Source organism: Cnephaeus nilssonii (assembly GCF_951640355.1).
Source record: "Cnephaeus nilssonii genome assembly, chromosome: X".
Lineage (NCBI taxonomy): Eukaryota > Metazoa > Chordata > Mammalia > Chiroptera > Vespertilionidae > Cnephaeus > Cnephaeus nilssonii.
Window position 1 is genome coordinate 8,412,442 of NC_137071.1, and position 24,558 is coordinate 8,436,999.

The 24,558-nt window shown below is 47.2% G+C and overlaps 1 protein-coding gene across 1 annotated transcript in view; it reads right to left on the reverse strand.

Annotated features, from left to right (window-relative positions):
• SH3KBP1 (SH3 domain containing kinase binding protein 1) overlaps positions 1-24,308 on the reverse strand; it is a 355,548-nt gene extending 331,240 nt beyond the window's left edge. The window contains exon 1 of the mRNA XM_079765733.1: positions 24,067-24,308. Coding sequence (XP_079621859.1) covers positions 24,067-24,070 — 4 coding nt within the window. The 5' untranslated portion in view covers positions 24,071-24,308. The remainder of the gene's footprint in view (positions 1-24,066) is intronic.
• Positions 24,309-24,558: the final 250 nt, after the last annotated feature.

A 24,558-nucleotide genomic window follows, 5' to 3' on the forward strand; every position in this document is an offset into this window, starting at 1 on the left:
AATGAATAATTTTTACTTATTTCCTCAGATCTTTCCAAAGAGAAATACTTCCAAACATGTAAATATACCTTACAAAACGACAGGACCAACAGCAGGGAAGACTGAGCAGCACTGACTCTCTCAGGTGCCCCTGACCATATGTGATGTGCGCAGGAGATGAGCCTAAGCAATACTATTAAATACCAATTTCCACTTTGGGGAAATGAGATTCTGGCTTTAGAGTCATACATCACATGTTGTTTTCACTCATTCAACAAAGATGTTTCTTTTGCTGCCCATCGTGGCTGAGACACTGTGCCAGGTGCCAGGACACCAGCGCGGAGGAGACGGCCATGGTCTTCACCTTGGCGCCAAAGGAACTGCAGTCCACAGAGCATGACCTGGGGGATCCTTGCAGTCCCTGCTGGGACTTCCTGAGCCAGCACGTGCCCTGTGCCCTCTCCTCAAGCAGTGACCCTTCTTGCATCCATCCATCCGGCTAGGAGAGGGAAGGGAGGGAGGGAAGAAAGGGAAGAGGGAATGATGTCTGCCTACAACAAATCGGATTTCCTTGCATTTTCCAGCAGAGCAAAGATTAAAAAAAAAAAAAAAAGATGTCTCATGTTTCCCCCCTCCAAAATAAATAACTCATCCTCAATTGGTGGTTTCTTCCCATTTATAATTAAAAACCCAGGAAAGTGAAATTCTGACTGTAGCAGGCATGAATTATTTTAGTCAGGCATGCTTTTCCCTTCCATCTCCTAAGCAAGAACTCGTCAGCCCCAGGCTGAAAGCCAATGTTTCCCAGACGGGGCCTAGGACAAAGTGGAGGGATGGGATCGGGGAGAGGCCCTGGAGGACAGGGAAGCGACGGTTGCCGCTGGAGCCAGTCAAGGACTAATGATTCTGGCAGATGCCTGAGTCATCACCACAGAAAGTTTTCCCTCCCTTATATCCCAAAACTGATGCTCATAAGTTTGACAAATTATCGACTTAGCTTCCCCACCCCCCACCCCCATTATCACAAGACAGCAACCTATGGCAGAAGAAAAAACAAAGAATATTCCTAAAACAAGCTGCCAGATTGGGGGAGGAGGGAAACTGAGCTAGCACAGAATGAGGCTCCGCTCCTCCCCCCTGTTCCAACCCCACCCTGCTCCCCCCACCTCAAGAAGTGCAGAAACATGCTTACCTACAGGACTACTCAAACTGGCCCTGGTTTTACTTTTTCATATCCCACCCCTGAAAGACATCTCTAAATGGGGTGATTCAGAACTCTCCAGTCATGCTGTGCCTTTAAATATATTTTCCTACCACTGAAGGTCCACCACCTGGGTGCTCTTGACAGGACAATCTATTTTAAAACAGTGGCTCCCAAGGCACATCCAGCACAGAGCCAACACACGTGTGTCAGCAGCCAATGTCAATGACAAAGCTGGTCCAGGGGAAGGGCAGCAGGCACTGGTGGCATTTGGGTTCTCAAATTAAAGCTCAGATGAGTGAGAGGAACCTGGGATATTGGGAACTATTGTTATTTCTCCCTCCTGGGCCAGGCAGACACATGGTGGGACCAAGGTTATCAGATGAAGAACAACATACCAGCCCTGTTGGGTGTGACTGGAGCATTCAAAGGAGAGTGACCTGGAGCCAATCATTAAATAGCATTTCCACCTAGAGGTTCACATAATCATTGTGACCTGCACATTTTCAGCAACTCTCTCTGAAAGAATGATTCAGCTCCACCAGAGAGCACAATCTGGTTGTAATTGTGGGAGATAATTCTAATTCTTAAGATTAGAGGTATTTGAAGGGGTAGGCAGGGCACCCTAGAGGGTAAGGAGATCTGGAAATAAGAGCATGCGCCTGATATCTCTAGCAACTTACTGTCAATCGTGGCTCATATCTGGAAGGCAATAGGGAGTGGTGGGGAGCTGGGCAAACTGAACCCACATACTTGCCCATCTGAACAGATCTGTACCAACTGCAGACAACCAGGAATGCCAATCCAGGGTTATCAGAAGACCTTGTGTTTAAGAGCAGCCAGGGATCTTAAATGTTATGTGAGATCTTAATCTGATTCTCCACCACTGGCAACTCTAGATTTGTAAAGCATCATGGGCCACTTTGAGACAACCAGTATGGCTCTCACAGCTCCTAACAATCCTAAGATTATTTTCTACACTGGATTTCTAGAACATCCCCCACAGCAACCTTACCACAGACTCTTCCCACTCCTTACCACTCATAAGCCCAGTGTACCCAGAACCTGCTCTCAGTCCACAGGACTGAGTCCAGCAGCCCATTTGAAGACACAATGAATTCCCTGGCGAGATAAGTACTGATTTGTTTTCACATTATTTCTACATCCTGACTGAAAGAGAAAATTTATAATTTCAGATTATTTAAAGTAGATCATTTTCCAAAACTTCTATGTATCTATCAACATTGATGTAAACATTTGCAATCTTCCAAATAGATACCACCGTAGCTCTGACGTTTTAACCTTCTCTCCCATCATATAGTCAGCTTGGGGTGCTATAACAAGAATACTATAGACTGGGTGACTTAAACAACAAATGCTTATCAATTACAGTTCTGGAGGCTGAAAGTCCAGGATCAAGGAGGCAGGGACATGCTTTCTTATACGGGCACTAATCCCATCATGAGGGTTCCACCCTCGTGACCTAATTACCTCCTAAAAGCCCCACCTCCAAATACCTTCACATGGGGATTATTAGGGTTTCAACATGTGAATTTTGTGGGAACACACTCAGTCCATAGCACATGTAAAAAACACCTCTCTCTCTCTCTGTGTCTCTCTCTCTCTCTGTCTCTCTCTCGCTCTCTCATACACACACACACACACACACACACACACACACACACGGATGAACACACAAGTTGGAGGGCCAAAAAGTATTGGGAAAGGGAAGTTTGATAAGTGTACCTACTGTATGCACAACATGTATGATGAGGGAGTCCTTATGCACAAGAGGGCTCTGGTACAGTGTGCTAGTCGTGGCCTTTTTTCTTGTTTATTTGTAATTCATCTGAGCCCCTACTGTGTGCCAGGCTCTTAATGCACAGTGTGTATTTAACCCTAGGGATGCTAGCTGCTTTGTTAACTTCTCTGAGGAAACTATAAGTAAAACAGTTGGAAATAGCCTTCATGAAAGGAATGTGGCAAACAGAGGACTGATGGAGGACAGTCATCCATGAGGAAGGATGCAGACTCTCCCCCCTCCCCGCCCCAAACACAGTTTGCTTGTGTGATTCTGACATGTGACCCTAAGGAATAAGTTTAATAAGTTCGCCAGCTCTGACAATTTAATACCTTTAAAATATATCCCCAGCCAGGAGACTGGCAAAAATGTAGTCGTATGATGTAGCAGACTGATATTATCTTCCAGTGTCCCCTTCCTCCTTTTAGAAATAGAACCTTCCCTCCCTTCCTCCATATAGGCATGTGGTGGGGGCATTATTCTGTCTATATGTTATCACCACATGTCTATATGCTAACTCCAGGAACTCATGAATATATCACCTAACCTGGAAAAAGAGACTTTGCAGATGTGAATAAGCTGAGGATCTTGAGATAGGGGTTATCTGGGGGAACCCAGTGTAATCACTAGGGCCCTTAAAAGATGGAAGAAGGAGGCAGAAGAGACAGAGGAGATGTGATGGCAGAGTTTGGAGGGATGCAGGGAAGGGGCCACCAGCCAAGGACTGTGGGCCACCTCTAGAATATGGAAAAGGACAAGAAAAGAGATGCTCCCCAGAGCCTCCAGAAGGAACCAGCCGTGCTGGCCCATTTGGACTTCTGAGCCCCTGAACTGTGCTGTTTTAAGCCATTAACTTTGAGGTAATTTGTTACAGCAGCAACAGCAAACTAATACAACCCCAGTTTGTGTTGGGCACAGGGCTGTCTGGCTGGAGATTATGTTGCCCTAGACCAGTGGTCGGCAAACTCATTAGTCAACAGAGCCAAATATCAACAGGACAACGATTGAAATTTCTTTTGAGAGCCAAATTTTTTAAACTTAAACTTCTTCTAACGCCACTTCTTCAAAATAGACTCGCCTAGGCCGTGGAATTTTGTGGAAGAGCCACACTCAAGGGGCCAAAGAGCCGCATGTGGCTCGCGAGCCGAAGTTTGCCGACCACGGCCCTAGACTTACCCACAACCAGGGCTGAGACTGTAGCTAAGTGTTTGCCTATGGAGTGTGGGTGGGAGTGACACAAGCAGTTTCCAGGTCATATCCTTTAAAGAGGGGAGCTGCTCACCCTCCACTTCCCTCTCTCAGTAGCTGGTGAGCCAGCTCCCACTCTACCAACAAAGGCAACAACCTAGAAACAGTGGGGGAACAATAAGAGAAGGAACCCAATCCCAATGACATTGCAGACAAAGCCATTCACGCACCCTGAACAGCCCCAATAGTCAGCAGGCAGTGGTCTGAGTGGGAAATAGACATCTATGCTATCTTGGGGTCTCTGTGACAGCATTTCAGCCTCCACCCTAATACATCTGGGATACCAAATGGTGGTGGGAATGGGAGCAGCAGAGACTTTTCCACTCTGGGAGTACACACTTTGAAAAGCAATTAGGCATTTGCTTCTAAAGCTCACATACTCTGTGCTCCGATGAGGAGTTCTCTTCTTCATTCATTACTTTGTTCATTCACGCATTTACTGGGAACATATGCGAGCACAACCACTTTGAAAATCAAGCAACTTGAAATCCAGCAAAATTATTCCTTGCTATATATACCTGTAGAAAACATACTTCATATGTGTACCCACAGACATTAGAATGATAATAGCTGGTCCATTCAAAGCAGCCAAAACCTGGAGCAATGCAGAAGGTCCATCACTGGTGGAAAGGATAACTACATGGTGACACATTTGAACAATGGAATGCCAAACAGGCCTCATAAATGGACTACAAAATGAGAGACAACGAGCAAATCACAAGTTTCTGTGCAGTGTAGGTGCCAGTTTCATAAAACTAAAACTAAGCAAAGCCAGACAAAATGTTTGTAGGAGATACATATGGAAGTGATAAAACTGTTTCTTAAAGAAAAGGGGGAAAATGGTTTTTAAAAAGTCTCACTATGGTGATCTCCTCTAGAGAATGCAGGGGAAGGATGGAGCCAGAGCGCACATTGGGGGACAGGTTCACAAGTATCCTATCTAATAAAGAGGGAATATGCTAATTGACCATCACTCCGTCGCAAAGATGGCTGCACTCACAGCTGAGGCCAAGTTCCCATAAGGAGTCTTAACGAGCAATCCGCAGGGACTTGAGGCTACGCCCTCCCCCACCCCCATGGGGCTTGACAGGGGACCTCAGGCTGCACCCCCTGCCCCAACACTGGGCCAGGGCACCCGATGCTGCGTCCCCCTGCCTGGTGGGGCTTGACAGGGGACCTCAGGCCGTGCTCCCCACCCAGCGGGGCTTGGCGGGGGACCTCAAGGTGCACCCGAGTGCTGGATCAGGGGAACTCAGGCTGTGCCCCCCACCCAGCGGGGCTTGATGGGGGACCTGAGGCTGCACCCCCTGCCAGTGGGGCTTGACTGAGGCTGCGCCCCCCTCCCGGTGCCAGGCCGGGGGACCTGAGGCTGTGCCCCCCTGCCTGGCAGGGCTTGACAGGGGACCTCAGGCCATGCCCCCCACCCAGCAGGGCTTGACAGGGGACCTCAGGCCATGCCCCCCACCCAGCAGGGCTTGACAGGGGATCTCAGGCCATGTCCCCCACCTGGCGGGGCTTGACAGGGGACCTCAGGGCATGCCTCCCCCCCGCCCTGGTCTGGGCTGGGGGACCTCAGGCCACACCCCCTGTCCTGGCGCTGGGCCAAGGGACCTGAGGCTACGTCCCCTGCCCGGCGGGGCTTGACAAGGGTGGGACTGGCCAGGTCTGGATCTAGCCCAATGGGGGTGGGGGCCGGCTGGGTCTGGGTCTCATGCGATTTTGAGGCGCATGTGGGTGGGCGGGAACTTGACTCTGGGTCCCATGGTGAGCCCCAGACTCTAACAGGAAAAAGGTTTTCATATACATTTTACTAATTTTCTTTCATCTCTGACACTTCTATTATAGAGAAATGGAAAATAGCAATATTAAATTATTTCCTCTAATTAATCCCCTTTTAATGTGCACGAATTTCATGCACCAGGCCACTAGTATATTCTATAATGATGCTTGACACCGTCCATATGACATATAGTCTGAGTGTATCAAATAACATATCTGCTCTCAAAACTGTTTTATAAGTCATAGCTCCACGTGAAAAGGCCTCAGAAGGCACTGCAAGAGGGAAGGATGTTCACCGTGGTTTGAAGGGAGAAAGAGATGAACACAAAAGAGAAAAGTGAATGCAAAAGACTGTGCCACATCAGGCAGAGTGTGTGCTGTCACATTGCCAGCAATGACTTCATTTCTAAAACACACCATTGTGTCTCCCATTAGTATTGATTTGTGCTTTATTGGGTTAATTTATACTTAATTTGTGAACCTGTTTCAGGTTTATACTTACAAATGAGCTAAAAGCAATAGAAGCTTATATCTAGTTAAGTGCCTATATTTTCAAAATAACATTATTATTTAAAAGCTGGGGGTTGGGAATGGCCAGGGAGAGTTCAATGGGGGGAAAATTAGACTTATATAATACTTTAAACAATAAATAATTTAAATTTTAAAAAAGGTTTAAGGCGATTGCCCTGACCCAGTGACTCAGTTGTTTGGAGCATCATCCATACACCAAAAGGTTGAGAGTTCAATCCCTGGTCAGGGTGCGTGCGGAGGGCAACTGATTGTTGTTTCTCTCTCATTATCAATATTTCTCCCTCCTCTCCTCTCTCTCCCTCCCTCCCTTCCTTCCTTCTTCTCTTTCTAAAAATCAGTACAAAATATTCTCAGATGAGGATTAAAAATAAATAATAAGTAAATAAATAACAGTGTAAGGCAATTAAAAAGGAATGGAATTCTGACACATGCTACAACATGGATGAACCTTGAAGACATTACATTATGTGAAATAAGGCAGTCACAAAAGATAAAGACTGTATGATTCCATTTATATGAAATGGAGCAGTCAAAACGTTAGAGACAGAAAGAGGCTGGGAAGAGGAGGAATAGGAAATTAGTGTTTAATAGATATGCAGTTTCAGATGGAGAAGATGAAAAGTTCTGGAGATGGATGGTGGTGATGGTTGTACAACAATGTGAATATACTTAATGTCACTGAATTGTACACTTAAAATAGTTAAATGGTAAATTTCAAGTGACGTATATGTTACCACAATAAAAAATAGTTAAAATGGTAACTTTTTTGTTATATATATTTTACTGCAATAATGAAATAAATGAAAAAAATAATAAATATTTTTTTAATTTAAAGTAAAATAGGGATTCTTGGGGAATATTTTCCTTATGAAGGGAACTTTGCATTACTGACTTGAGAAACCCTGTTATTCTGCTTGGTTTTTCTCTAGACCTTCAGTGAGGAGGGAGTTTCAGAGACTAAATAAACATAGTAGTAGCTCAGAAAGTTGTCTTCTAACTTGACGTGTGTTCCTCAGATTGATACTTCACCTTCTTTCTGGATAAACAGAACTGGTTCAAATAAACACCCTTTGGTTTAACTGCTCACTTCATTGTGTGGTTCATGAAATGATCACATCATAGTCTCCCCCTGAAAGGGAAATGAAAGTGAACTAAAAAGTGCCATGGAGTGGAACTTCAGCTATCTTTGAGCTCCTCTGGTTATCATATCTTACTCTTGACAGTCACTCAATAACACTCATAGAATTTAATTGAATTCCAATATACAGCAGTATTGAGTCAACTTTCTCATTTGTCATACCAGTGCAGGCGGCTGGTTTTGCTGGAAATTTGAAAATGTAACAAAGGGAGAAAGTATATGGTACAAGTTAGCTACCAGTGCTTTCTAACATGTATTATCACGGAGTTTAGAACTTTCACAAAGACTTGCCCCAGGGAGGGCATCATAAATATTCAACTAATTTTTTCCAGGTACATGAACTAACATGTGACACACCCTTGGTGGCTGAGGAGCGGATACTTCACACAATGCTGTCCATTAATGAAACATGCATCAAGAGGCAACACTTTAAGATGCTTCTTCCAGCCTGGATCCTGGGATTCTAGCTACCTTTACCTGGTGACCTTTGAAGCTAAAAGCACAGATTTTTAGGGGAGTGTATGATGATGACACAAAGCTAAGCTAGGAAACCACAGGAAGGCTATTTCAGCCATGACTTTTCCCTTTTCAACATGTGACTTGGACCCATATCCCAGCCAAATATGGAGTCACGTTGAGGACCCAGGGCCTCAGCACAATTTACCCTAAGGTCTGGGAAACAAGGTTCCTTTAAATGCCAGTCAGGGCATGAGTAAAAGGAAAGAGGGAAGGGGGAAAGAAAGAGAAGAGAAGAAACCAAACCTCCAAGGGTTTCATCTTTCACTGTGCATCACCTAACCTCACACCTGAGCACTAAACCTGGATGGATTAATCATCTCAAAATGCCACATTGAACTGGGTTGTGGAATGTGAACTGTGAACCCCCCTATACACAAGCAGTCTCCTTCAGGGATCTCTCTTTCTCTCTCTCTCTCTCTCTCTCTCTCTCTCTCTCTCTCTCTCTCACACACACACACACACACACACACACACACACACACACACACAGTATAGAAGAGAAGATAAGCCATATAAGCACACAGTTTCTTGAACTAACACTGAAAGCAAACAAAAGAATGGCAGGTAACCAGCTGATCCACATGTAAGAAGTCCCATGGACCAAACTCCTCTTGGTTACCATTCCACAGACACCATTCCAGTCATTTGGAGGCTATGAAGACAAAGAATGGATATGAAATGTCACCCTGCCTATCACATCATTACTTATACTATCAACATTATAGAAGCAACCTAAATGCTCAAATGGTAGGGAATGGTTACATAAGATTCATGAACCCAAATATTCAGCTACTAAAAACGCTGGCTTTGAAGATGACTATGAAGAGAGAAAAAACACACCAGGATCCACAATTATATATATTACAATACATGTACATATATCCACAAGTATACAGTAAAAAGCCTGATGAATAAAAAGATAGATACAGAGGCAGTAAAGCACCGAACAGACTGTCAAATTACAGTTAAAAAGATAGATACAGAGGCAGTAAAGCACCAAACAGACTGTCAAATTACAGCGGGAAGGCTGGGGAGTGTTGGGGAGGGGGGAAAGAGATCAACCAAAGGACTTGTATGCATGCATATAAGCACAACCAATGGACACAAGACACTGGGGGTGGGGTGGGATGAAGGCATGCAACAGGGGGTAGGGGAGGCTGGGGGAAGGTCAATGGGGAAAAAAAGAGATATATGTATTATTATATGTAATACTTTAAACAATAAAAAATATATTTTTTAAAAAGCCTGAAAAGACATATGCCATAGTGGTTGTATTGAGGTACCATATGGGTGTTCAATTTAAATTCTCCTGCTTCCTATTTTTTAAACTCTATAATGCAGTCATTATATATTTATAATAAAAACCATTTTAAGTTTAGAAAATAATGGAGCTAGAAGAAAACACCCGTCCCTCCCACTGATACCACTGTGATTAGCTGGTTATTTATAATAGGAAAGGAGCAAAGGGAAGGCCAGACACTATAGGCACGTCATTTGGGCAGCTTCACCAGGAAGCTGCAGCTCTGCACGCCCCAGGGAACCATCAGCCTATTCCCTGCAAAACGCTGGGGGAAGGGGACTGGACAAAGGAAAGACAGACACATGTCCAATAAAGTTGGAGTGACATCGGAAAGGTGCTTGCCTGTCAATCACACCTGTGAACAGAATCATTGGCCAGAATGGGCGTGGCCACTGCAAGGACACAAAAGTTTGGGATACATAATCTCCTAAACAAAGGAGCACACTCTCTCTCTCTCTCTCTCTCTCTCTCTCTCTCTCTCTCTCTCATTGCTCCCCACTCTTGTGCTATTGGCTCGCTCTTGGCTTCCTCCCATTTGCCCCTACAGCCCTTGGCCATGCAGACCCCACACGCAACGGACTGATGGACTGCAGCGGGAAACACAAGCTAAGCTAGCCTGATGCTGGCCTGGACCTGGCTCCAACATGGAAACTCTGGACACTGGCTCTGATTTTAGCTCTGCTGAAGCTCCAGCTATACTTCTATGACTGGATTAAGGGAAATGGGACTCCAGAAACCCAGGGGTGTAATTCCATGGAAATAAATTTTTATACTATATCGCATCCTCCTGGGGGCCCCCAAAATGCTTATTGTAGCGGTACCCCAAGAACCCCACTTCCATAAGCAACTGGGGGAGACAAGGCCCTCTCTCCTCTGTTAACACCCTCACTCAGGGACAGCTCTTCACCAGCAGGGAGCAGCTCTTAAAGAGGCCACCTGAGGCTGTGGGCTGGGGAGATCTCCCATGCCAGACACTCCAGTCCCCAGCTCTTCCTGCCCTGTGGGGTACAGGAGCCCTTCTTAGAGGTGCCTATAGGGGCACATTCCCCAAAGGTTTCTTCTTCCTCAGGGGACCACACATCCTCATGTGGCCATATTGACTTTACACTGCACAGTATAAATGAGAGCTTCATCTAGTTCCATGGGCTACAGTACTGTTTACTGAGCAAAGGAGGTGGTGATATCAGTTGCAAATGCTGAGGCCTGGGGCAATACTGCACAGAGAACTGGGAGGGAAAGGAAGAAAGGGAGTGTTGAGAGAGACAGAGACAGAAAGAGAGAGAAGAGGGAAGAGACCACAGAGTGGGAGAGGGTTCAGGGGAGAGAGACAATGGGAGACAGAGGGAGTGGGGGAGAGATGAGAGGATGGGAGAGGAGAGAGAAGCTATGAGGGAAAGAGAGGGGCTGGGGGAGAGGGAGAGTTAGGGGACAAAGGGGGATGAGGAGGGGAAAGGGCAGTAGAGAGGTAGGAAAAGAGGGAGGAAGAAGAGAGCTTAGTAAGAAGGGGAAGAAAAGGCAGGTGGTGTGGAGGAAAGTATGTAGAAGGGTGGACATGGAGGAGAAGGGCTGTGGGATACAAGAAGGAGAAGACACAGGGATGGGAGAGGAGGGGTGAGGTAGAGAGAGAATGAAGAAAAGAGGGGCAGGGGAAAACTAGACACAAAAGAGAGGTGCTGAGGGGAAGGGGAGGAGAGAGAGAGCATGAGGGAGGGAGGATTAAGAGAGGGTGGATGGAGGGAGGGGGTATAGTGAGGGGAGATGTGGGCAGTGAGGGGAGAGGGGAGGAGGGAAAAGAAAGTTTAATTGAGAAAGGAAGTGGGAATAAAAAGGTGTGGGGGACTGAGGGGAGAGAGATGGGATGAGAAGATGAAGAGAGGATGGGGGAGAGAAGATAGGGAAATCTAGGACCTGGATGAGAGAGGGGTACCTAGAGGGAAGGTGTGAGGGGAGTGAGGGATGAGAGATGGAGTGAGGGGACAAAGAGAAGCTAAGAGAGAGACAAGAGAAGGCACTGAGGCTGGGGAAAGGCAGGAAGCCAGATATTAGAGGGACAGTCCCCTGCCCCCTTTTCCCTACATCTTTCCGCCAGGCAGCGGCTGTTTTTCACCATGTCTTCATCTCTTCCTCCATTTAAAAACCCACAGGTTCCCTAAAAGGGCCAGACCATGTCACAACTGTACCCCACCCCCACAGCGTGCTATCATCACCAAGCCACCCAAGTGCCCCCAAAGTCACATCCACATTTTTTAAGTGCAGCCAACTCAAAAGGAGAACCCGAGTTCCGTTACACAATCCGAGGTCTCAAAGGGTATAAATAACCCCATTATTTACTCAGAAGCACAACTGTGCGTGTCGCTGCAGGAAGGAGCCCTTCCTCAAGGGACCCAGTGAAAATGACTCCGAAGATGGAACATCCTCGAACCACCAATCACCCCTTTGTCAAGAGAAAGCCAGGAAAAAGCAGGCACAGGGCACTCTCGGGTATTCTGAGTTAAGGCTTTCAAGCTTCCTCATTTATAGTGCCTGCCCCCAAAGTGGCCGCCAGCATCCCGTCTCACAGCACTGCTCCAGGGGGCAGGGCTTCCTTTGGGTCACCCTGTGTCTCAGCACCTGGTATACACCTGGCACCAAGTAGGCCCTCCTTAAACATTTACACATCTCAGAACTGGGTGCATCCTCCCCTCACAGGCGTGGGCGTGGAGCAGCCAACTGTGTATCCCAGGGGGCGACACTCCAGTGGGCTCAGAGACTTGCTAATGGGAATTTGAAACTGGGACCGAAGCAAGTCACTCTTTTTTGAAAAAAAATGTTTTTATTGATTTCAGAGAGGTAAAGGAAAGGAGAGAGAGAGAAACATTGATGATGAGAGAGAATCGTTGATCTGCTGCCTCCTGTACACCCCCTCAATGGGGATCGAGTCTGCAACCCAGGCCACGTGCTATGACCGGGAATCGAACCGTGACTTCCTGGTTCAGAGGTTGATGCTCAACCACTGAGCCATGCCGGCTGGGCGCAAGTCACTCTTAAGTTACTGAAACTGTGATGTGTGCCCTGTGAATGAGCTGCACACAGAGAAGAAAGGGTACAGGGGCAGGTGGATGGCCAGAGGACACATCAGGCGGGCAGCCCATTCCAGGGCTTCTTGGGGCCCTTGGGTTGCATGGCCCTGGAATGAATGCACTGTATTAGGGTAGCAGGCTCTGATTGGCTTCCTCACTTGAAGAAAGTCCTTGAGCAAGTGGGAAGACACTTCCTAACACAGTTCAGAAGCAAGATCTAGCTCAGTTCAGATCCAGGACAAAGTTTTTACCAGTTAAGACTCAGATCAGCTGAGACACAGCACACAGCAGAATCTGCGACAGAACTCTTCCCAAATACACCCGTCCCTCAGCCACAACTGGACTGTGTTCCTAGGGGGAAATCGCCAGCTAGATGTGCGTTCTCCCACTATGAACTAATCAGGCGCTAAAATGAAGGGGGAATAACAGAAACACCTGTCTGCTGGTATGTGCATGAGATCTGCCTGGACCAAGTTACAGGAAATAAAGCGCTGAAGGCCTCTAGGGAGGATCACGGGACAGCAGCAGGGCTGCGATGGGATGGGAGGGAGACTTTTCACTGTAAGCACTTTCCACCTTTTCTATTTTGAATCATGTGAATGTATGACCGAGTCTAAAAGCTAACTTTACAAAATCATTTATATATTTCTCTGGCAAGCAGCTGCAGTCTCTATGCCCAACAAACAGATGAATGTTGTGAACGGCTTCCCCTTTCAAAGTTTTCCTTCATTTGGAGACACCCCTACAATTCCCATTCTCCCCCAAGCCCTCCCCTTCGTTAATTACTTTCTTTTCTGACAAAGGTAACAATTAAGCTAAAAAAAAAAAATTCCCCATCAAACTAACACACACTGACTTTGCCCAACCTGCTTTCGGTGTCACTGCTGAGCTAACTGACAGACTTAGGTTGACACCTGGGTTCTTCGTCTAATATTTTATTGAGAACAAAGGAACGGCGAGAAATGGCTAATTAAGTGGTGACACGCTGTCCCGTTTTGTTTGTTGTGAAGAGGCTTTTGGGTATGGGTGTTTTAATGATCAAAATGGGAGAAAGGCAAAGCCCATTTTCGAAGCCATCGGCGTGAGATGAATTTCACCCAGAAGGCAGCATCCGGGACGGTCTAGTGAAGGAAATGGGGCTTGCTGAAGAAGCTGGCCAAGGGGAAGGCACAGCAGAGCCGGAAGGCCTTTTCCAGTCATGATCCAAAGCAAGATTCAGCACCTCCTTCTAGCTCCAGGCATACAAATAATAGCGAGCTGGAATAATTAGAGAGGACACTAAGCTAATTAAAGACTTCGCACATGGGGAGTGGGTGTGTGATGGATAAAACTGGTGCAGCCCCAGAGGATCAGACCTAGAACAGGGCCCCAAGTCTTGCAAGTCTAGAACAGTCCAGAAAAACCTGGCAAAAACACAGCACTGGTGTTTAAGGGGGTGATGATTAAAACAATCTATGCATGCTGAATTTGAGTGTTTAAGGACTTAAATGTGCTATGCAAAAAGAGAAATTAATGAGCACCTAAGTAATTATAGTATTTAATCCAGGATACAGCGGAAGAAACAGCAGTGTGAACTGGGTAGCACCTAATCTTGCCACTCTGTCCTCCACACCTGGGGACAGGCCAGCCTCCTGCGGCGGCCCCACCACCTCCCTGGCCACTGGAAGGAAATCAGCTAAGGCCTTTACTGGACTTTTCTTGCCAACTGAACACAGTTCAGTGAGGACAAATATCAGGAATATTTCTGTCATTGTTTTTTCTCCCTGAGGTTAAATATGCACAGCTTATCAGTGAAGTAAGGTCCACGGGTTACATTTTGCTTTGTTCAAGTGTCCCCTGATGAAAACCATAGCCCTGCCTATAAGATATTTATCCATAAGATAGCAATCAAGTTAAAAAACTAAGTGCTCATAATCAACCACGTGGCCAGTGTAACTTGGCCAACTAAAGGGATTTAGGTGAAGATACGTGGACTCCATCAACCCTCCACGTGTGACGGCATTGGCGGCTTTTCTCCCATGATTGAAATATCCTTAATGAACCCCAGTAACTGCCAAAGAAGTTACCCAAGTAACTAACTCACTAGAGCAGGCGTCCTCAAACTACGGCCCGCGGGCCACATGCGGGTGTTTTTGCCGTTTTGTTTTTTTACTTCAAAATAAGATATGTGCAGTGTGCATAGGAATTTGTTCATAGTTTTTTTTAAACTATAGTCCGGCCCTCCAACGGTCTAAGGGACAGTGAACTGGCCCCCTGTTTAAAAAGTTTGAGGACCCCTGCACTAAAGCTTCAGGATGTAGAAACATTCAAAATTCCCCCGCGTGATGAAAGGGATGTAACCAAGGGGGGCACCTAGAGGGACAGAGCAAAAATAAAGTACCTCTAAAAGGAAACATCAACCAAAAACACTAAAAAACAACACCATATTCTCCCTTTCCCCATCCCATTAGGTTCATAACTGGGATCCTTGGACTTCCAGCTCCAAAGATGGCTGGGTGGTCCAGGAACCCCCAGGAGACACCAATTCTAATCCTTAATTGACCAAGAGAGTGATGAAAAAGTGTTTGAAATAGATAGCAGTGCTGGTTGCACACATTGTGAATGTACTTAATCACACTAAATTATGCACTTAAAATGGTTTAAAATGGGCCCTGGTCAGGTAGCTCAGTTGGTTAGAGCCGTGGTCGGCAAACCGCAGCTCGCAAGCCGCATGCGGCTCTCTGGCCCCTTGAGTGTGGCTCTTCCACAAAATACCACGGCCTGGGCGAGTCTATTTTGAAGAAGTGGCGTTAGGAGAAGTTTAAGTTTTAAAAATTTGGCTCTCAAAAGAAATTTCAATCATTGTACTGTTGATATTTGGCTCTGTTGACTAATGAGTTTGCCGACCACTGGGTTAGAGCATAATCTAGATACACCAAGGTTTCGGGCTCAATTCCTGGTCAGGGCACATACAAGAATCAACCAATAAATACATAAATAAGTGGGACAACAAATATCTCTCTCTCTCTCTCTCTCTCTCTCTCTCTCTCTTTCTCTCTCTCTCTCTCGTCAATACATTGAAAAAAATGTTCTTATATATATTTTACCATAAATTTAAAATAATATAACGAAAACCACTGAATTGCACATTTTAGAAGGGTGAATTGTAAGATGTGTGAATTACATTTCAATAAAGCTGCTTTAAAAAAAACTTACCAGGGTAATAGCCTATAGAAAGAGCCTCGCTGGGGGAAGCAGGAGCCTGACATTTACTGAGCATTGAGCACCAACATAAATTGCCAGATCTCTCATATTGAAAGGGCATTGAATTCTGCAGCAAGAGGACCATGTCACTTCACCTCTCTGCATCTCAGTTTCATCATCTGATGGTGCAGGCCATGACTACCAAGGACCCTTCCCGCTGTTCAGTTCCCAGGACCAATGAGTGAGTGGCAGAAGGACCCATCATCTGTCACCTGGCATATAAGCACATCCCACTAGGAAGGCAAAACAGCAACAACTTCAAGACCCAGCTATTGACTGAAGAGGGGCAAGCGCTGTATTAAGACACTTTCTACTCAAGGACCAAAATGGTGAAAGAGTGCCAAAGAGTCCTGTTCCCCAGTGACTTCATGGTTCATTCATAAAACAAAGGCTGTGGCTACAGAGGAAAACCTTCTGTTCCAGAGCGGCTGGTACTGAAGGAGGAAAATGGGGCTCCAGCCATCTGTGTAACACTCAGAGCCAGCTTCCCCCACATTTGGACCGGAATACTGTGGTGAGGGCTGTCCTGTGCATTGTAGGACATGGAGCAGTGTCCCCTGGCCTCTGTCCACCAGATGCCAGTTAGACTGCCCTCCCCCCACCAGCTGTGACAACCAAGTGTCTCCAGACATTGCCAAATGTCCCCCTGGAGGGCAGAATTGTCCCCAGTTGAGAACCACTGCCAAAGAGAATTTTCTATCTTAAAACTGGCCATTCTTTGTTGTAGTCATGCGACACATGTGGCGTTATCCTTCTCATCCATGGCAGTGCAGGCCACCGTGAACTGTCAGCAAGCAGACCTTGTCAGCAGGCTCTGCCTGGGGAATTTTCCACAATTGCACACACCTCCTGGTAACCAATAACCTTGGAGAATTTTGAGTTGCAACTGCACTTGGGTGAAAGGGTCATTCATTCATTCATTCATTCATTTGTCAACATAGAGCACTTACCGTATGCCAGGCAATGGGTCTGGGCAATGGAGTTGGGAACACCAGTCAGAGATGAACTGACTTAATACAAGATGAAGTGTTGTACAGCAACCTTTGGAACAGGCCTCAAAAAATGAATGAGGGGTGCGCTAGGCTGAATTATAGCCCCCCAAAGATCACATCCTAGTCCCCAGAACCTATAACTATGCTACCTTCCATGGCAAAAGGGTCTTTGCAGATGTAATTAAGTTAAGGGTTTTTATATGAGGAGGGTATCTTGGATTATCTAGATGAGCCCAATCTAATACAGCAGTCCTTATAAAAGGAAGACAGAGCCAAAACCGGTTTGGCTCATGGATAGAGCGTCAGCCTGCGGACTGAAAGGTCCCAGGTTCGATTCCGGTCAAGGGCATGTACCTTGGTTGCGGGCACATCCCCAGTAGGGGTTGTGCAAGAGGCAGCTGATCGATGTTTCTCTCTCATCGATGTTTCTAACTCTCTATCCCTCTCTCTTCCTCTCTGTAAAAAATCAATAAAATATATTTAAAAAAAAAGGAAGACAGAGTAAGAGAGATGTTAGCACAGAAGCAGAGGTTAGCGTGATGTGGCCACAAGCCAATGAATACAGGCCAGCTCTAGCAGCTAGAGGAAGTGGATTCTGCCCCAGAGCCTCCAGAAGGAAGCAGAGCTGCTAACACCTTGATATTGACCCAGCATACCCCATTTTGGACCTCTGACCTCCAGAAGTATAAGATTACAAGTTGATGTTGTTTGAAGCTACTGAGCTTGCAGCACTTGTTACAGCATCAAGAGGAAACTAATACAGAGAGACTACAAGGCAGAGAAGGGAGTGAAATCGTTTTCCATCAGGGGATCTACATGGGGGAAGGCTCAGCATGAATAAGCATGGAGCAAGAAAAAGGTTGGGTGGCTGCTGGACTTCACAAAGGCTCTATTAAGGCATTCAGGATCTAAAGCAGCTGCAGAATGGTAGATACATGGGGCTAATTCTAGAAACATCTGGGGCTTGACTGCATTGGGAGGGGCTGAGAAAGAGGAGAAGGAAGAAGAGGCAAGGCAAAGAGCAGATTACTACGGAGGTAACAGGAAAGGTGGTAATACAAGGACATGGGGAATAAAAGAGTCAGGAAAAATCCTTGGAGGGGAAATGCTGAGCTCAATTTACCACATGTTCTGTCTGAGGTGTCTAAAACAGACCTGGGTGAAGTTAACTAGAAGGGTAGGAATAATAATTACCTCAAAAGTGTTCATTTTAGGCTTACCATGTGCCAGGCTTAGGGACACAATAACCAAGCAGACGCAGTCCCTGCCCTCCTTAAATGTGGCAGAGAGAAGCTGAAGAGTCAGGATCAGAGTGATATATCAGAAAGACTTGACTGGCCACTGCTGGCTTGGAAGATAGAGGGGGGCCACCAGGTCAGGAATGTGAGCAGATTCTGGAAGATGGAAAAAAACAAAAAAAGAGATTCTCCCCTAGAGCCTGCAGAAGGAATACAGCCCTGCTGACATCTTGACGTTAGCCCAGTGAGACCCATTTTAGACTTCTGACCCCCAGAATGGCAAGATGATAAATTTGTGTTGTTTTAAGTCACTGTGGTAATTCGTTATAGCAGCAATTAGGAACTAATACAGGTCACAAACAAATCTAAAAACCCCTAATAATGCTAACAATCTATTTTTTAATGTTTTTATTGATTTTTAGAGAGAGAGGAAGGAAGAGGGATAGAGAGATAAAAACATTGATGGGAGAGAAACATCATGGATCTGCTGTCTCCTACACATCCCCTACTGGGGATGGAGCCCACAACCCAGGCATGTGCCCTGACAGGGAATCGAACCGGTGACCTATTGGTTCCCAGGGCTGGTGCCCAACCACTGAACCACACTGGCCAGGCCTAACCATCTATTTTTACTATCCCCTCTAAAGATAAAGGGATGCCCACATTGTGAATGTACTTAATGGCACTAAACTATGCACTTAAAAATGGCTAAAATGGGCCCTTGGCCCGGAAGCTCAGGTGGAATAAATAAATAAATAAGGTGAAGGGAAAAGATGGATGATAGGAAAAACCTGTGTGATACTCTGATAAAAGTCCAAGCGACTAACAATGAGATGAGCCAGCTACTGTTACTAATGCCCAGGTGTTGGAGGTCTGGCTTGGACTGGATTCACGAAAGAATCAACACTATACTCTCCTAGTAACTCCATGAGAGGGTTGTTCTAAACTAGGAGCATATTTTTCTCCTCTAAGGTCACACGTCACTTACAGCAGCATCTTTTTTTTTAATGTTTTCGTCTGTGGTCCTAAGCACACGTGTGCTGTTGTTTAGCCTTTTTCCCTTTCTGCCATGGATGGAGGAGTCATTTTAAAATATATTTTTAATTGATTTTTAGAGAGAGAGGAAGGGAGAGGGAGAGAGAAACATCTGAAACATCAATGTGAGAGAAAAACATTAATCGGTTGCCTCCCCTATGCACCCCAACCAGGGACAAACCTGCAACCCAGGCATGTGCCCTGACCAGGAATTGACCCGGCAATGTTTCAGTGCACAAGGCAACACTCAACCAGTTGAGCCACACCAGCCAGGGCACAACAGGATCTTACTTTACGACCAGAATGCCCATGTAACTCTTCAGTGACCCACATACACTACACTTCAGCTTTCTCAACTGCAAGGCAAGGAGGTTCTGGACGCAACCTTGAGCTTGCACCAGAACTACCTGGAGGGCTCATTAATACACAGACTGCTGGGCTCCACCCAGAGAGTTCCTGATTCAGTAAGTCAGAGTTGGGGGCCAGGGAATTTGTCTCTAATGGGATCCCAGGGGAGGCTGATGCTGCTGGTTTCTCGTATCAATCATATCACACTCTGGGAACCACCATAGTAGAGACTTCTTCTCTCACACTGAAAGGAGTCTACTATTTTCCTGCCCTGCATCTTTCCCATTTAGAGCGGCCCTGACTTCATGCTTCTTAGCAGCTTGCTCTGCTTTCCTCTGGATCTCTGCCTCTGGTATAGCATTGCAGTTGTCCATTCTGCTTAAAGTTGAAAAACAGTCCCAGGACTACAGCTAGCCGATATTCAAGAATTAGCCACAGGATATACCTAGAAAGCCATTCTCCTCCCCTACCAGCTCAGATCCTCTGCCCTGATTCATCACGTAGTTAACTCGGGGACAGAGACAAGCAGCCCCTGCCGTCCGGAAGCTGGCCAGGCACTTTCCTGTTGCGCATAAACAACTGCACAGAACACAAACAACAGACAAGGCCACTCTGACCAGTAAGGGACAAGACGAAAACAAGGCCATTCAGTAACCATGTCTGAACACAGACAAAGCATGAACCTCGTCCAAGCCACAAACGTCACCAAACATCCCCCAATCCTGGCTAATGAGTGACGGCTGCTTCTTTACCCATCGCAGCCTCTGCCTAGTCTTCTTGCTTCCAGATGGCATTGATTAAGGCACCCAATCATGGAATCACCCTGCCCCCAGTCCTGAGCAATGCCCGGCGTCCTTAAGTGCTCCCCCAAACACCTAATACGGGCCCAATCCTACATGTGGGCCTTCCTGACACCCTATTGCTGTGATGCCCCCACGGTGCCCCAAGGTGTGCGTTCTCCCTCGCTGCAAGGAGAAGAACGCCTGCTTGATCCACTCCAGGTGTGTTCCTGGGGGTGGGGCTGGAGGGAAGTGACGACTCCTACCCAACTTTCAGATTTCATCTCAAACACCATCTCCTCGATGCCACTACCCTTACCCTGCTGCAGCCTAAATCAGATTCCCCCTCTCTAATCTCCTTTCACAAAACCTGCCATGGCTTTTAATTACATACTGTTGTGAGCACTGCACTCAAGTTCACTTCTTGCACTTGACTGAGACGCCCACGCCAGCAGGTCTGCATGGATTGTCCACCTGTTTCTAGTACAATGCCTGGCACAGAGCAGGGGGTCAATGAACATTGGATGGATGAATGGATGAATGGATGGATGGATGGATGGATGGATGAATATTGACCACTGTATACAACCTACTTTAAAACAATTACAAATATAAGAATTGATGAATGTCAGCAATGCAAAAGGAACTGAAGTGGTCAGAGAGGAAACAACCAGGGTCTGTACAACCAAGATGGTTTGCCTGTGCCGTGGTGGACCTACAGTCAGGAGCCATAAACGTAGAGCCTTTGCTTCCATTTCTAACTCGCGACTATTTGTGGAGGCCAACACGTGATACTCATTTTCGCTTTAGTTCAGCATAAAGCAGCCTACCACCAAAACAATACATTGCTAAAAACAGTCCAAACTTTGTTGTTACTCTGGGATTCTTTCAACGGAAATCATTTGCTGGGCTTGCAAATCTTTCACTACTCACAGATTTGAGTGGTAATAATATGTGTGCAGTTGTAATTACAAGAGGCTTTCCCTGTTTTTGGTACCATAGGCATCTCCCCACAAGCTCAGAGGGCCTCTCACAACTAACTGGCTTCATTTCGGGGCTGGGGAGTTGATACTTTTCAGATCAAAGACCATATCATACAGTTTTATTGCGTTATCCATCAACAGAAAAATCATCAGGCCAGGTAAGACTGCAAGTGTCTCAAGTTGATGAACTGAACAAATCTGAAAACCAAAGAACTTGGGAACTGGGGAAGGATGGGTGCCGCATGCCAGTGTGTGTGCGCACACACACAGAGACCTGCTTCAGAAACCGTGCTGTTAGGTGGCTCCGTCGGAAAACATACAGAAGCAATTGTTAAAAACCTGTACTTCATCACAAATACACTGCTGAAGGTGCTTTAAAAAGAGTAGGTGATCTTTAGGCACAAACTACTACAAACACCTTAAATCCCACTATAAGCATTTTAAAGAGTTAAATGACAGTCTTCACTTTAATTTTATTGCCTTCAAGTATTAACCCCTGAAAAAAATGAAGATCATTTTCTGTACCACCCTCCATCTTTTGTAATGGTTAGAGTAAAAAAAATAAAAATAAAGCTTAAGCATGTAAGGACTATAAACTACTGAAGCACTCTCTAATTTTCTTATATGGCTCTGGATAATGAAAACAGTTCAGACTTGAATAATAAACAGGTCATTTCTTCTTAAATAGGACTCAGTCCTCTTCCCACTGAGATAGAGAAAGCACAGTCCAGACACAGAAGACATTTGGATCTAATTTTGTGTGTGTGTGTGTGTGTGTGTGTGTGTGCGCGCGCGCAACCCTCTCCGCAACCCATCCAAAACGAAAGGTGATCAAAACAGCATTTTTCGTTACCTATGGACAGTGGTCGGCAAACTCATTAGTCAACAGAGCCAAATATCAACAGTACGATTGAAATTTCTTTTGAGAGCCCAATTTTTTAAACTTAAACGATATAGGTAGGTACATTGTTATTAACTTAATTAGGGCACGTGGTATTTTGTGGAAGAGCCACACTCAAGGGGCCAAAGAGCCGCATGTGGCTCGCGAGCTGCAGTTTGCTGACCACTGCCTATGGAGAAACCAATCCGTTACTGAAGTGATGGGTGATTTTAAAGTATAAACATTTGTTAATACACTAAACCAGTGGTCGGCAAACTCATTAGTCAGCAGAGCCAAATATCAACAGTACAACGATTGAAATTTCTTTTGAGAGCCAAATTTTTTAATCTTCAACTTCTTCTAACGTCACTTCTTCAAAATAGACTCGCCCAGGCCATGGTATTTTGTGGAAGAGCCACACTCAAGGGGCCAAAGAGCCGCATGTGGCTCGCGAGCCGCAGTTTGCCGACCACGGCACTAAACCATCTCAGTGGGTGCCAAAGCAAAATGAGAATGTGGAGCTAAGTGTTTTGTCTTCCACGGAGTAGGAAGGTTTCATACTCCTTCCTTCATTCATTCACTCAATAAATATTTATTTGGGGCCTGCTCCGTGCCGGGCAGCACAGAAGAGGTCTGAGCAAAACCGGGGCAATACAGCACTGTCCCTATGGCCATGGAGCTTATAGTAGGAGAGATAAATGTTAAACAAACTCAAAGAAATATGTAATGCTGCTCTACACAAAAGAAAAGGTGCTATGGGGGAAAGGGTAACAGAGAAACTACTTTAGACTGGGGTGGGGAGAGGATCGGAGAAAGGCACTGAGAAAAGTGACACTAAAGCTGAGAGACCATCAGATCGCCACCACTTTAGAAAAGGAAAACCTGTTTTTGACAAGTGACCAGAAATAGGATTTTAACTTTGCGGATCAACAACGTACTGGGCTAAGCGTCCCCTTTCCAGTTCATCTGTCTCCGTGGGCATCCTGTGATTGCTCGCCTATCACTTTCTGACGAGCCTACCCAAATCAGAAAGGTCTCACTTTATTATATAATTTATTATGACCTACAGCCGTCTTATGCTTGGCCTAGAAACACCCCAAAATAACCTGCCAGAGGCACGAAAAACAGAGACTGGCTGTCCCCCAGAATATTGGCTGGGTGGACCAAACGTTTAATAGCCAGGGCAGTCACAAGTCCTTTGCCCTGTAAAGTGTCAGGTCCTCTGGCCAGCAAGGTGGTTCCAATGCTCTGGGGTCTATAGAAGATGAGACATGGGACGTGGGGGGAAGGCGGGTTTAGGGTTAGTTGCATACTTGGAACTGATGTTTGATCAGTAAATCCAGGACTGGATCACTGTTTCCAGTTCCTCCAGCCTGCACTTAGAGGATGTGGGACGTGGCCTTTGAGCACCTCGGAGCGGATAGCTCCCTGAGCTGGAGGAAGGCAGGCAGGCAGAGAGGGGGGTCAGGAACTGCAGGAAGAGGGGCTCCCAGGACCCCCCAGGATGGCACGTCAAGCCGGGTGTTGGGGCGTTTCCCACCCGCCACCAAGCCAGCCCCCAGCAAAGGCAACCTGGTCCCCCGCCGCCCCAGACCCCGAGCATTCGGCTTCGCTCGCAGCGGGCGAGGCAAGCACCGCGAGCCCCACGCAAAGCAGGAACCCACCAGCTCCGGGTACCCGCGCCTTCGGTGCAGAGGAGGCGAGAAAATGGCCAAGACCAAACTCTCCCCGCCCACCCGAAAAGCCAACCACACCCCCTGCATCCCTCAGCCCAGCCGCCCCGGGCCGGCCCCCGCAGTCCTCAGCCCAGGCCCCCGCGAGGTTCGGGGACACGGGCGCGAGTGGGAGTGAATGGGGGTGCGCAAGGCAGGCAGGACGCCCACCACGGTGTCACCCATCGGGGCCCTACCCCGGGGCGCCCTGCCTGGCTTTGCGGTCCTGAATGAAACAGGCGCGCCGCCCTCAGGCTTAGATGGGCACCGGGCGTTTGGGGGCGGGTGGCCCCCCACTCACCCATTGGCGTCGAGCCGGGCCGGGCCGCCGAGGCAGCGTGAAAGTTGGCGGAGGCGGGCGCGGGGATCGAGGCGCGGGGGTCGGGGTGCGGGAGTCTGGGCGCGCCGGGACCGGGGCGCGGGGATCGGGACGCGGCGGCTGGGCAGGCTTCCTCCTCAATAGCGGCGGCCACGGCGGCTCAGCGCCGCCCGCTGCTGCCTCTGCTGCTGCTGTCGCTGCTGCCCCGGGGCGACTCCTGCTGCTGCTGCTGCATCGCGGCCCGCTGCGCCCGGCTGCGCCGGGTTTCCTGCTCCCCGCGAGTGGAAATTGCGAAAAAAAAAAAAAAAAAGCACCGCCCAGCCCAGCGCCCGGCAGCCGCGGCCCCGCCACCCGCTCTCCCCTCCTCCTCGCCGCCGCGGAGCTCCTGCGGCTCCGCCTGCCGGGGACGCGCGGCTGCCGGGGCGGGGGCGTGGCCCGGGGGCGGGGCTCTGGGCGGGGCTTGCGAGGGGCGGG